Source organism: Erinaceus europaeus, chromosome 14, assembly GCF_950295315.1.
Source record: "Erinaceus europaeus chromosome 14, mEriEur2.1, whole genome shotgun sequence".
NCBI classification, from domain to species: domain Eukaryota; kingdom Metazoa; phylum Chordata; class Mammalia; order Eulipotyphla; family Erinaceidae; genus Erinaceus; species Erinaceus europaeus.
Window position 1 is genome coordinate 24,920,994 of NC_080175.1, and position 13,877 is coordinate 24,934,870.

At 53.5% G+C, this 13,877-nt stretch overlaps 1 protein-coding gene across 6 annotated transcripts in view; it reads right to left on the bottom strand.

The window, feature by feature from the left end:
* Nucleotides 1-5,045: 5,045 nt before the first annotated feature.
* Nucleotides 5,046-13,877, bottom strand: part of NEURL1 (neuralized E3 ubiquitin protein ligase 1) — a 106,146-nt gene continuing 97,314 nt past the window's right edge. For 4 of the 6 annotated variants that reach the window (XM_007530507.3, XM_016191329.2, XM_060171393.1 and 1 more), the window contains 3 exons: nt 10,587-11,279; nt 5,870-6,016; nt 5,046-5,419 (listed from right to left, as the gene is read on the bottom strand). In XM_007530507.3, the coding sequence (XP_007530569.1) occupies nt 5,181-5,419; nt 5,870-6,016; nt 10,587-11,279 (1,079 nt within the window). In that variant the 3' untranslated portion in view covers nt 5,046-5,180. Of the gene's footprint in view, nt 5,420-5,869; nt 6,017-6,050; nt 7,463-10,586; nt 11,280-13,877 lie in introns of those variants that run through there. The other 2 variants (XM_060171391.1, XM_060171392.1) reach the window with 2 other exon arrangements.

Here is a 13,877-nt window from a genome sequence, read left to right on the forward strand (position 1 = left end):
TTACATGTCCACACATCAGCACCGAAGCCTCTCAGAATGATGTCGAGGGCACGTCCTGAGAACGCCCAGAGACTTTAGTCTAAATCATGATCCTGCTTGGGGCTGTCTCCTGCTTCTATGGTTCTCAGGCTCTATGATCAGAGTCAACGACAGGACAAAATTAGTGATGTTTAGCATTTGGGGGGGGGGGGGTAGCACCTGGGTCCCCCTGGCCAGAAGTTGGATGCTTTGGGACTTAGAGATTAGAGGGTTGTTGTCCCAAAGCCTGACCCCAACCTGTCTAGAAAGGGAGAATCCCACTGTGTTCCCCTCTTCCCACTTCCTATCCTTTTGCTCTTTGAGTTTTCACTTAACCCTGGCAGTCAGCTCCCTCTCCCACCCTAACCCTAGACCCTAGTGGCTTTAGGTCCCTGCCTGCCTCCAGTGCCATCCTTATAGGCTGGGTCTCAGGAGATGAGAGAGGAATTTGTTTGAAGGAGAGGGCAGACTGAGTATGTTGGAGACAAGTGAGAGGCATGTCATGAGGAGGTGAGTGTATGTGTGTTTGGTATGGCTTGGGCCTGCTTTCCCTTCCCTGGTAAGAAGGCTTCCAGAAGAGAATGTCTTTTAGGCAGAAAGGAAAATGTGTAGAAAGGCTAAGAGAGTTTTTGGGGGTGGTGTTGGTCTTTATTAAAATAAAGAAGAAAGGCAGTCCCTTGTGTTTTCCAGAAGAAAAGAGCAGGTAGAGAAGAATGGGGAGTGTTTCAGTACCTAGGGTCCATCTAGAACAGATTGGAAAGGACCCAAATTTAGGCCACAGGACAAAGGGGCTCAAGGAAACAGCTACTTATTAGGCCACATGCTGGATTTCCCCAGGAGGTTCTTAATGGTCACTGACTTTGTGGCGAATGGACATCACCAGCAACCAGCCAGTCTGAGTTGGAGGCTCTGCTTCCAGAATATTCATCCCCCAGACTCCTAACTGGTTTTTACCTGTTTCTCTTATCTAATCCAGAACTAGCACCTTAAATTTCTTCAATCAGTGAGAGCCCAGTAACCCTAACAGGTCAGAGGGGTGGGTCCTACATCCCCTAACTGAGCCCCAGGGCCTAGGCACCATTGAATGGATCTGGAAGGAAGGCAGGCTTGTTTGTTTCTGGTGACTGGTACCTCTGATGAGTCCTGTGGCCACTGAGCTTGCTGAGCCTGCCTCACTGGTGTGAATGGGAAGACTGGGTGCAGTACACACTCAGGCATGATGCGCCCTTCCTTTGTAGTAGCCTACGTCTGAGACACACTGCTCTTGCATGTTTGTCTCAGAGGAAGAGGGGTTAAGAGAGCCACCACTCTTGAACCTGCAGCTTATTCTCCACAGGTTTTCTTTCAATCTAGACACAGTGAGGGAAGGGCCTCACTAAGAGATCTACAGCAAGGTAGCTTTTGAGCAGGTGTGGGAAGACACAATGGCTGGATCAGAACTGCTAGATGCCTCTAAGGCTCCGGAACTTTGGTGAGTTCCTCATGGTGCTCACACAATCCTTCCCAGCTCCTTGTGGGGGTCACAGTAGGTTTTCCCTCCACCTCCCCACCCCCATAGTGAAGCAACTTTGAAGCAAAGGAAATGGATCTCAATATGGCTAGATGCGAAAGAAAGAAAGAAAGAAAGAAAGAAAGAAAGAAAGAAAGAAAGAAAGAAAGAAAGAAGGAAAGAAGGAAAGAAGGAAAAAAATTCTGGGATCAATGGTGGTGCTAAACTATTTCCATATTTCTAATATTTTAATGGTATTTTTAAAATTGTTCTCATCACGTAAATGTAGTGTCCTCAGCCTGCCACTTTCCAGGTGTCCTCTATCACTTTGACAGGACTCTTTGGTCTGCAGAAAATGCTCTGTCTTGGCATGCTTCTAGACTGTAAGATTTGGGTTGGTTTTTGTATTTTGTTTACGTTTACATGCATCTTGTATTTCCCTGAAAACTAAATAAAATTTTTGGTCTTTTTAACTGAATCTAATCACCTCTTGATTCTCCCTGTCCCCAGAAAACCTATCCAGTGGAATGGCAAAAGCCCTGTTTTCTGTATGGGAAAGGAAATGCAGGTTGCAGGTGGGAGAAGGGGGTGGAGAACTCCTTCCATGATTGGTAAGAATCATGCTAGTGCTGGGGAGACAGCAAAATGGTAAGTTAATTAATTATAAGACTTAATCAAGCTCTTCCCACACACACACCACCACCCACCACTCCTTCTCTGTCTTCTGGAGGCTTTCTGGACTATGGCCCAGACTGAGAAATGCAGGGACCAAAGGCCCCCTGACCTGCTGGACTCTGGATAATAAAGGCTGGATGGGGGCCAGAAGATGGTGCACCCAGTTGGGCACACATGCTGCGGTGTGCAAGGACCCAGGGTCAAATTCCCAGTCCCCACTGCAGGGAGGAATCTTCACAAGTGGTGAAGCAGTCCTGCAGGTGTGTCTTCCAGTCTCCCCATTCTCTCTCAATTTCTCTGAATCAAAACAAGAGAATTTAATTTTTTTTTTCTATCAGAGCACTGGCTTATGGCTTATGGTGGTGTGGGGGGATTGAACCTGGAACTTCAGAGCCTCAGGCATGAGAGTCTCTTTGCATAACCATTATGCTATCTACCCCCACCCTTAAAAAGGGGGGGATTTTTTTAAAGGGTTAGATGGCCCTGAGTAGTGAGCATAGGTGTTCAAAGTCAGAGGCAGGCAGCAGAGCATCCTCCCAGAAATGGAGGCAGGAAGACAGCACCGCCTGTGCCTCTGAAGTCTGGCCCACCAGGTAGTCATGATTCCCACTGTCCCCGCCTTCTGCCTCTGAAGCCAGCTACGTCTCCCCTGCACTCTGCAAAGTCTCTTTAATGTCTCTATCCAGGGATCTCTCTCTCTCTCTGCCCAGCTGCCCCACCTACGTGGTAGAGGCGGGGAAGCTGTCATCTTCTGATTAGCCCCTAGATGGCACTGCCATCCACAAATCAGACCAGGCAGAGGCCCAAAGAGGAAGTAAGCTCTATGCTGCAGCCCTGCGATGCCACCGGAAGACAATGGCTTCTCCATTTACAACAGGGCTCACTCACCATCAGGTCCTGGGTGCCCAAGTCCCAGGTCACACTCCAGCCATCACCCCCCCCCCCCCCCGCCCCACTGCACACATAACACTTCAGTTTTCCCTGGCTGGAGGTGCCCTTCTCATCCAGGACAGCTTGTCCTCCCTTCATCTCAGCACAGCCCGAGGCTAGTACGAAATCATGTTTATTCACAATCACAATGACCCCCACACAAACAAGGAGACAATTGATGGATGGTTTCTTTTCCCAACCTCAGCCCATACAGCTCCTGCTCTTAAAACTTCTCTTTAAAATCCTCCTTTCCCTCTAAGATGGGCCCCTGACTGGATTCAGGGCCACCACCACTATTTGCCCCAATCCCACAGGAAGAGGCTCCAGGTCAATGTCAGGATTGAGACCCACAGAGGAGTAGTGAGTTCCCAAAGGCATGACCCCAGTGCTTCACCCCACCCACCCCCCATAGCTGCAAAGAACTCTCAGGAGACGGACACACACACACACACACACACACACACACACACACACACACACCAGTTACACAGCTGGCAGCTGAGGCTAAGAGGCCTGGAGCCACACAGCTGGTCTGGGGTAGGTCCAGAAGCCCATGTCCTGCCAGCTACCACAGGAGCAGGGCAGAGTGCTGGGTACGGAGCTGGCCCGCCCACACCTATCAGGACCAGACTGTGGGGGTCCAGATGGCTGTGGCCTCTGAGCAGGTGGGGGGCATACCCTTAGCAGCACCCTTAGAGAACCGTCCCTGAAAACAGGCTCCCCACCCTTCTCTACCTGGGCACCCTCAGCCCTCCTCCCTGTCCCACACTAGACTGCTCTCTCTCAGACTCCCCAGAACTTACTATGTGTGCATGTGTGTGGGGGGCTGTATGTTTATGAGCCAACTGAGATGACCACACAGGCCTGGGAGGAAGGGCACTTGGGGGCCCTGGGAACAGAAGGGGCTGAGTTTGCGTCTCTGTAAAACAATTTACCAGGCAGCCTCTCAACTCAGCCCCTTTTCACGGAGTCCTCATTCACACTAAGTGGAGTTGGCTCTGGGCTCTTAGGGGAGTCTGGGAAGATTCTGAGGGGTGACCCCCCATTCATACTGCATCTCTCACCCCCACATAAGAGGGCAGGGAAAAGGACACACACACACACACACACACACACACACACGTGCACACACGCACACACCCACCCACCTCCAAATAAATTAGTTCTATAAAGAAAGAGGCTAGTCTTACCCCAGGAAACCTGCCCCTCCCCCATCACACCCCCCAGCCCAGGGTCCTGGCCACTCCTGGTGATGCTACATCCATTGAGCACCAGCCAGGCCTGGGCCCTCACTGAGATGCGGGAGGACATGCCACAGAGCAGGTGGCAAAGGCAAGCCCTGCTCCGAGGCCCACACCAAGACGATGGACGGGGCAGCAGCATCCAGTGAGATGCCCAGGGCAGGAAGGCGGTGGCCCTCCACATCTCAGCTGGGACAGGGTGAGCAGGAGAGGGACATGGCATGGAGGCTGCAGTGAGAGGCACCCACTGGCCTTCTCCCTGGCACCCAGGGGCAGGGGGCAGGTAGAGGGAAAGAGGCAGGTGGGCACAGGGCAGAGTAAGGAGCTACCCATTCATGACTGCTGCTCACAGCTGGTTCGGGGACACATGGGGGCCAGTGGCCAGCCCACTCCCTTCTAGCCAAGCCAAGTGTGCTGGCTCAAAGCCTCATAAGCCCGGAGAAAGGGACACATTTTCTAATTCTCAGAAAGGTGCCATGTGGGCTGGAGGGACCTGCCAGAAACCTGCCTCAACTAGGGAGGGGTTGATGAAGGCAGACTGAGACCCCAAGTGAGCCCCTTGGCATGCAGGGAAAATGAGGTGCACAGAAAGGAAATACAGGTAGAGTGTGGGCTTCCTCCCCTCCGCTGGGTGAGCTGCTTCTGCCCACCCCCACCCCCATACCCCTTTTCTCCCTAAACCATCATGGGCCTCAGTTTCCTGTGTTTAATGGAAAAGGGAAAAGAGTTTCCAAAAAAGAAAAAGAGGAGGTGGGGCTTGTTGGTCTGCCCAGCCAGAGCTGGGCAGCGGTCTGAGCTGTCTAGGGGGACGGGGGGGGGGGGGGGGGCTAGGAGCTGCGGTAGGTCTTGATGATGTCCTTGATGGGGCGGCGGCAGATGGGGCAGCAGGCATGGAGAGCTTTCTTGAGGCGCAGGCCGCAGGCATAGCACAGGCACATGTGTCCGCACGTGTAGATGACCGTGTCCACCGCGTGCTCGTAGCAAATGGTGCACTCGTCGATCCACTGGCCAGGGCCTGGGGTCACGGGTGACTCAGGCAGGCTCACAGGCGAGTTGGGGGCTGTCCCTGGGGGCGAGGTGATATGGGTCAGGGGGACATGGGCCCAGCATGGCCCATGTTTAAAGAGAGCAGAGCCCCTGGGATGCTTGTTCCCCCACCACCTATCTCAGTCTGCCTGTTTACCCTGATGACCGGACTTCCAGGACACAAGAGGAAGTGGAGGTGCACTCATTCTGGTCCCTAACCCCCACCCAAGGCCAGAGGCCAAGATGGCCATGAGGCAGTGAGAAGAGGAATCAGAAGGAAGCAGGGACCCCAAAATCTCTTAAACCAGCCTCCTCCTGAGCTGTCCTTTGGTGTCCCCTGGACACAGTTGCCCAGCTGAGTAACAGGGTGAGAGGCACCCCATAAATCAGCACCTAGTATGCTCCCCCGGGGTCCCAGAGGTGCTGAGCAGCTGCAGCCTGCCTCAACAAGAGTCCGGGGCAGGTGACCTGGCAGAGCCAGCCTACTCACCGCCCACGGAGCTGCCCAGGAGTCCAGAACTGCACGTGCTGAACAAGGGATCAGAGAGGCGGCTACCCAGGGCACTGGGCGAGGTTGGCGTGGAGGCAGGGGAGCAGGGGAGAGATGGGATGGTCCGTTCTGCCAGGATGGTGGAGCCTGTGGACGGGCAGGAGGGAGGAACACACTAGCTGCACAGCTCTGCAGAGCTGAGGTTCAAGCCTCACCTCCCCAGGCCCCGGGTAGAAAAAGCAGGCAGCACAGCAGACCACACAGCCCGCCACCAAGCTCAGGGTACGAGTCCATAGACTGGCTCCGTGCCTTGCCTCTGCTCTCTGTCCCAGCCCTGAAACTGGAGGGCCACCCGGCCCTCAGCTGTTTCCACATCAGCAGCCTCCAAGCAAGTCCGCGGCCTAGAAGGTGCCTCCCCCTCCATGACATGCTGGGGACAGTCACCTGAGTCCCGCCAGGAATGGCCCTTCGGGTCCCAGCCTGCCCCTCTTATTCCGAGTCCCATGATCTCCACAGTCTGTGGGCACCTCCCGCTGTCTCCTCTGGCACCTCTGAAATGCCCTTCACCATCTCCCACACTTGTTCTTTCCCTCCTTCCTGCCCTCACTCCCATCTCCCCTTCCCTCCCCCTTTCCTAAGTCCTCACTGAGAGCACCAGGCACCAGGCACAGCGTGGGCATGAAACCTACAGCAAGACCAACAGGGTCCTTTCCCATCCCTGCAACTGCTAAGTGGCAGGCAAGAGGCCTTTCGAAGGGATCTTCTCCACACCACTCCACTGGGCAGCTCTCCCCTAGGGCACTATTCTCTACTGGCTACATGGGACTAAGCAAGCGCAGAGCTCAGGGTTGGACTCGTCTTTGCCCCACTAAACCAGGAACTTCCCAACAGCAGGAAGTCTCATTCACCTCAGACTCTCCCACAGGCCCTAGCATCGCCCTCCACATAGGCAGGTCCCTATGAGATCTCTGCTCTAAGTGAAACCACAGCCCCGAGGGACAGGGCTCCTCCTTCAGCGGGCCCTAGGAGGGCAAGGTGATCTGGCACTGAGAAGCCGAGTAAAACACAAGAAAGTGGCTTTTTTTTTTTTTTTTTTTTTTTTTTTTACAGAAACTTCTGCAGAAGGGGGCAGAGCTCAGGGGAAGAGCATTTGACTGCAGAAACTTCTGCAGAAGGAAAACCCATCATGATCCAGAAGGTCACGTGACTTGATGGCCAGAAAACTCATACTTGCCCAGGGTTGCTGCTTGTCATTTGCCTTCAGGGCAAACGAAAGAGCTTAAACCATGTCGGAAGACCAGGCTTGGTGTCACTTGGTGGTGACAAAGCCCTGTTTGCATAGCCCCAAATCCACCTCCAGTTTTCAGTTTCCAGACCCTCTACTACCTGTATAAATATCTAGAATGAAGTAAGGGGAGAGGGCAACTTGAGCATTGTTCTGGCCTCCACTGTTAATCTGAATGGTAAGAAAACTTCTCTTTGTGCAAGAGCTGGTGTAAGGTGTGGAGCAGGTTTTCACTGGCTGCATTTTGAAGATTCTCCAAAGTCTGTAGTGATGGCATTCGTTAATATGGGAGAAATGACTGATTTCACCTAATGCGGGTCAGAAGAAATGAGTTTTGGGTGAAAAGGATTGTTACACCTGGGAACATCTCACTGATTGTTCATCTCAGAAAGCTCAAAGAGACACCAAGAACACTGCCCTGTAGCACCTGTGGGACCCCAGGGGAGCATACTAGGTGCTGATTTATGGGGTGCCTCTGACCCTGTTACTTAGCTGGGCAACTGTGTCCAGGGGACACCAAAGGACAGCTCAGGAGGAGGCTGGTGCGACAGTATTTGGCTTTCCATGGCACTAGGCAGTGGGACCGCATTTGCTTCATTAGTAGCTATTGGCTGTAAATCATTAGTCTTACTGTTTCTTTTCATACGTATGTACTTTCTTTTTATTCTTTCCCTTTCTTTTATTTTCTAGGACAGAGAAAATTTGAGAGAGCAGGGGGGAGATGAAAAGAAAAAGACACCTGTAGCACCGCTTCAATGCTCATGAAGCTTCCACTCTGCAGATGGGGACTGGGGTTTTGAACCCACGTTCCTGGGTATAGCCATATGGACACTCAAGCGGGTGCACCAGCTCCTGGCCCCAGTCTTACTTTTTCTGAAACTATTCGCTAGACATTTGCAAGGTTTCCATATTACTGCTAATAATTTTCAAGTTCATTATTAGCTCCTTTCAAGAAGTCCTATCTCTCCTCCGCCTTTCTTGCCTTATTGCACTAGTGAGCAATTCCAGAACAATCCTGTGAGGTATCCCTACCACATTCCTGAGTTTGCCAGCACTGCACCATGTGAACCTGGGCAGTGGTTTTGGAGTAAAGGAAATACCTTCCATTCTTACCTCACTCCAGTAAAGCAAGGCATCCCACTACAAGGTGAACAGGTGCCCTGCACACACAAGTGTCACTGACTGATGTTTGCTTTGAAGGCTGTCGGGCTCTGCTCACATAGAAGTCTGAATTATTCTTCAATGTCCATTTTGGCCCATTTACCTCTTGGGACATTTAAATCCTGACTTGTTTTTTTAAGCCTCTCCTTTGCTCCAATCTAGTAAGCCTCTCTGGGCAACAGAAGCCTCACTGGAAAGCTCCTTATAGCTATTATTAGATGGTGCTGAGGCAAGAGAACACCTTGGCCTTATGCAGTTTCCTTCATGTGAGCAGCAGTGTCTCTTGGTGAGTGAGCCAAACATCCCGTTGCCTCAGCTTGATTTATTTCTCTGCAGCCTAGTCTCATCTCATCATTTTATTCCATTCTCAATTCGCACCCTCACTTCTTATCTTTCGGATGCCTTTCCATCTAGCCTGATTTCTTTTTATTGCCCCTGGTTTATTTTAGATCTATAAAGCCCAAATCTCTGGAGGTTGGGGTCTCTGGGGTCTGTCTCCACGCGAATCTAACGAAAGCAGCCCAGCTATTCGCTCTGGGAAACAAAGGTCCCAGTGGGTATTTTCTGAGAATTATTTTCTGGTCAGATCTGTCTGGAGAAGCTGTGTGCCCTATCACTGTCCCTTCCTTAATGATTCACCTGGAATCAGGGCCAGGATATAACTCACCCAGTAAGAACACACATCGCACCAAGCACAAGGCCCTGGTTCAAGCTCTGGGACAATATGGGAACAACAAAGACCATGCTAGGGAACCCTTCCAGGGATGGTGGAGCAATGTTATGGTGTCTCTCCCTCCATGCCTCTTTTCTGCTAAAATAAAGAATGGGGGGAAAAAAATCAGTCTGGAGAGGCTGAAGCAGTGGCATTGTACATACTTGAGGCTCTGAGTTCAGTCCCCAGCACTACAGAAAATAAAATAAAATAAGGTGTCAGGCGGTAGCGCAGCAGGTTAAGTGCACATGGTGCAAAGCACAAGGACCGGCGTAAGGATCCTGGTCCGAGCCCCGGCTCCCCACCTGCAGGGGAGTCACTTCACAGGCAGTGAAGCAGGTCTGCTGGTGTCTGTCTTTCTCTCCCCTCTCTGTCTTCCCCTCCTCTCTCCATTTCTCTCTGTCCTATCCAACAACAACGACAGCTATAACAACAATAACAAGTGCCACGATAAGGGCAATAAAATGGGGAAAATAGCCCCCAGGAGCAGTGGATTTGTAGTGCAGGCACTGAGCCCCAGCGATAACCCTGGAGGCAAATAAATAAATAATAAACTAGAGGAGTCATCAAAATAGCTCACTTGGATAGTGTGCTGCTTTGCCATGGGCCCGACACAGGTTTGAGCCTGGCCAGACTGCACTGAAGGAAGCCTCAGTACTGTGGTGTCTTGTCTGTCTGTCTGTCTGTCTGTCTGTCTCTCTCCCTGCACCACTGCCTCTGCCTTACTCAGAGAAGTTCTCTAGGATGAAGAATCTCCTGGCTAAAACAAACAAAAAACCGTGTCACTTCCCAAACTTTCTTGACCCAAAGGGCCTTTCTCAAAAGGAACCTAGAGCACCCTGGCCAGCACGGCTCTCACAACTCGCCGTCACCCGTCCGTTCAAACTCGGCACTGGCACCGGAACGGCAGGCAGGGCCCCACACCCGGCCCACCCTGCCGAGGACACGCCGACTCCGACTCGCAGTCACCCGCAGCAGCAGCCGCAGAGGCCTGGAGTCCCGGCTGCGTGAAATGGAAACTAAGCCCCAAAAAACCAGCTGGTGGGGGCCGCGCGCTGGCGAACATCCTAACCCGCGGACCCGCGCTAAGATCCGGGTTCGAGCCCCGGTCCCCCAACTGCACAAGCAGCGAAGCAGGTCTGCAGCTGTCTGTCTCCCTCTCCTCTCTCGATTCTCTTTGTCCTTTTAAATACTAATAATAAACCGCAGGAAAAGTGGATTCGTACCACAACCAGCGATAATCCTGGAGGCAAAAAAAAAAAAAAAACTGGTAGTGGAAATGTTTTTTTTTTTTTTTAATTTTAAGTGGCCACGGGGCCGTGCGTACCTGGGATATATACGCGTGCGTGTGTGTATACTATGTGTCCACATGTTCACACAATGCGCTGGATTCAACAGGCTGCGGTGAGCTCCACGGCCGCCGCCTTTCTCCCCCTGCCCCAGCAGCTGGTGAGACCTGAGGACCCCAGCGCTGAGGGACAGGCGCGCAGGAGCCGGACGACCCGCAGCCGGCAGGGGGCGCCGTGGGGGCGGCATGGCGCCATGCCCGGAGCACTCACCGAGGATGCGGATCTGCGTGACGGCTCCGTGCAGGCCGAAGAGCATCCAGAGCGGCTGCGAGGCGTCCACGCACAGCTGCATGCCCGCGGCCGCGCCGTTGTGGCTGAGGTGCAGCTCCCCGTCGGCGTTGACCACCAGGCCCAGGATGTCGCCGCTGTGCAGGGGCCCGGGCACGCGGCCCACGGCCCAGAATTCCTTGCGGTCCCCCAGGGCCTCGGGGCCGAAGGGCAGCTCGGCCGGCCGCAGCGTGCCGGGGTCGCACGTGGTCGCCCCGAAGGAGAGCGCGCCGGGCCGCGCGCCGCCGGAGCGCGTGACCTTGACGAAGATGGTCTCGGCCACGCGCACGGGCCGGCTGGTGAAGACGAGCGCGCGCTCGTCGCGGCCGTGCTCCAGGCGCGCCACGGTCTGCTCGTCCAGGATGCGGACGTGCGCGCCGGCGCGGAGCGCGTGGAAGCGCAGGTCGCCGTCGAGCTGCGCCGGGAGCGCGCGGCTGTGCTGGGAGTTGAGCGAGTTCTGCGGGATGGGGCAGCCGGCGGCCGGGCCGGCGTCGTCCGCGTCGGCGCCCGCGGGCACGTTGAGGTCGCACAGGCTCACGGAGAGGCGCGCCTCGTCCGCCTCGCGCCGCAGGGACGGGCGCCGCAGGGCGGTGAAGGAGCGCGGCCGCAGGCAGTCGGGGAGCACCAGCTCGCTGTCTGCGGGAGGGGAGGGGAGGCAGCGCGTCACCGCCAGCCGCCGCCAGCCGCGCGGAGCAGCAACGCGGGGCAGGGCGGGGCGGTGCAGCTCGCTGTCTAAGCAAAGCGCCGGAAGGGTCGGAAGGAATGACGCCAAAACTGAAAATACGTGTATTTTTTAGTGTCTCATGCTTAGTGTCTCTTTCATTTTAGTTTTATTTTATTTGATAGGACAGAGAGAAATCGAGAGGGAGAGAGACAGCTGCAGCGCTGCTTCACTGCTCTTGAAGCTTGACCCCCGTGGGGGTTTGAACCTGGGGCCTTGCGCATAGTGACACTGGCAGTCAGCCAGCTGCACCACACGCGCACTCCGCCTCTCCCCTCCCTGCGTCCTTCTCTCCCTCCTCCCCCTGCTAAACTCCCAGTGCAATGTAATCTCTTTCTCCTCCTTTCTCCTCTCTTCTCTCCTTCTCTCTCTGTAGGAAATACCATAATGGTTATGCAAACTTTTTATGCCTGAGACACCAGAAGTCCCATATTCAATCCCCAGCACCATCATATGCCGGAACTGAGTAGTACTTGGATTTTTTTTTTAAATTCTCTCTCTCTCTCTCCCCCACCCCCTCTATTTCTCTCTCTCTCTCCCCTCTGTCTTTGTATTTTTTTCTCTGTATCTCTCTCATTAAAATAAATAAAACTTTAAAAAAAAAGTAAGTGTCCAGGTTCAACACCCAGCACCACCATAAGCCCTAGCTGAACAGTGCTTTGATCTTTCTTTCTGTGCCTTTTCCATGTATCTCTCTCATTAAACAAAATTAATTAATATATTTTTAAGTGCCTTCTCCCTAAATCCAGTGAGTAGCTTCAGGGCATCCATGAATCACACATTCACAGGCACAAACTCCATGAAAACAGTGCTATACAGATGGCCTATTCAAAGCCAGGGTCGGCATATACTATGCCCTGAGCACCTTTCCAATACAATGAATGCCCCATTTTCTGACACACTCTTTGGAGGGTCTGTTGTGTCTGAGTTTGTGAAGTCCTTTAATTTATAATGAATGACTCCTTAAAGCAGCCCTGGGAGTTGTTCCCAATATGGAGGCCTGAAATTTCTATCCAACTCCCAGCATTCTTCCCTTCCTGGCTCTCCTGTTTATTGATTCCCTCTTGTGGGGGGAGGAGGGCAGGTTGAATGTGGCCAAATTTGGCTAATGCTAAGGCAGGTCACACTGTGGGCCAGTCCCTGGCCTGGTGACTTTGAACCTCCCCAAGGGAGAATCTGTACTTTCTCTCCAGGAGCTGATAAGGATGGTTAGGGCGCCCGGGTGTCAGAACAGAGGGATGCTGCTGCTCCGGGAGCCAGAAATTATCTCTAGTTGAAATCCAGAGACTGTTCTGAAAGCCTCCCTGTTGTGTGCCGCCCCCCCCCCCCCCCCCGCCCGCCCCACTCCCCCAGTGCTGTTTGGGCCCAGGCAGGGAGAAGGCACTGCAACCTCCCTGCAGGTCTCCTGCTGCTCTGGAGGAGCCTCCTGGGGCCTGGCTGGTTGGGGTTTCCCAGCATTGTGCTTGGCAAGGAGGAGGGAGCCAAGCGGAAAATGCGATTATTCCAGGGAATTGACTCTGTGACAGCCATGGTGCAGAGAGGCTGTGAGGCTGCAGAGGCAGGAGGAACTGAGCAGGAGGGGGGGCGGCAGGAGAGACAATAGCAGGGAGGGCTGTGGATTGACCTGGACCCCAGGGGACAGCCCTTGTTCCCCAGCCACTAGGGACTCCAAGCACTGATCCCTGAGGATGCCAGGGGGTTGGAGATGCCAGAGGGGAAGCGACAGGGACAAGGGGAAGGAGGAAAGAAGTGACTCAGAGGTGCCCAGCCAATCAGGGCCTGCAGGAACATGGCTGTCATGGGGGCCCCACACGCATGATGCCCACACTCCCCACCCACCCCACTGTGTATAAGCTCATCATTCCTGAGCTAGCCCTGAGCCATCATTCCTGAGAAGCCCCAGACTTCTAGATGGGGCTGGATAGGAGTGCTTCTGCGCTATGTACCTCCAGAAATCCTTTTCATCTTAAAGATGCTCAGTACCTCCACAAAACCTGTGCCATTGCTGAGTCAGTCTCAGTCTCTCTCTCTCTCTCTCTCTCTCTCTCACCTTTTACCAGAGCATTACTCAGCTCTGGCCTATGGTAGTGTGGAGGACTGAACGTGGGGCCTTGGAGCCTCAGGCACGAATCTGTCTCTCTTCTTGATAGGATAAAGGACAAACAGAAATTGAGATGAAAGATGAAGAGAGACAGAGGCACCTGCAACACTGCTTCACCACTCATGAAGCTTCCTCCCAGCAGATTGGAACTGAGGGCTTGAACCCAGGTCCTTGTGCCTGGTCATGTATGTGCTCAACCAGTGTGCCACTACCCCGACCTTGAAAGTCTTCTTCATCCTGGTTCGAGCCCCTGGCTCCCCACCTGCAGGGGAGTCGCTTCACAGGTGGTGAAGCAGGTCTGCAGGTGTGTCTTTCTCTCCCCCTCTGTCTTCCCCTCCTCTCTCCATTTCTCTCTGTCCTATTTAACAATGACAACATCAATAACAACAACAATAATAATAACTACAACAAT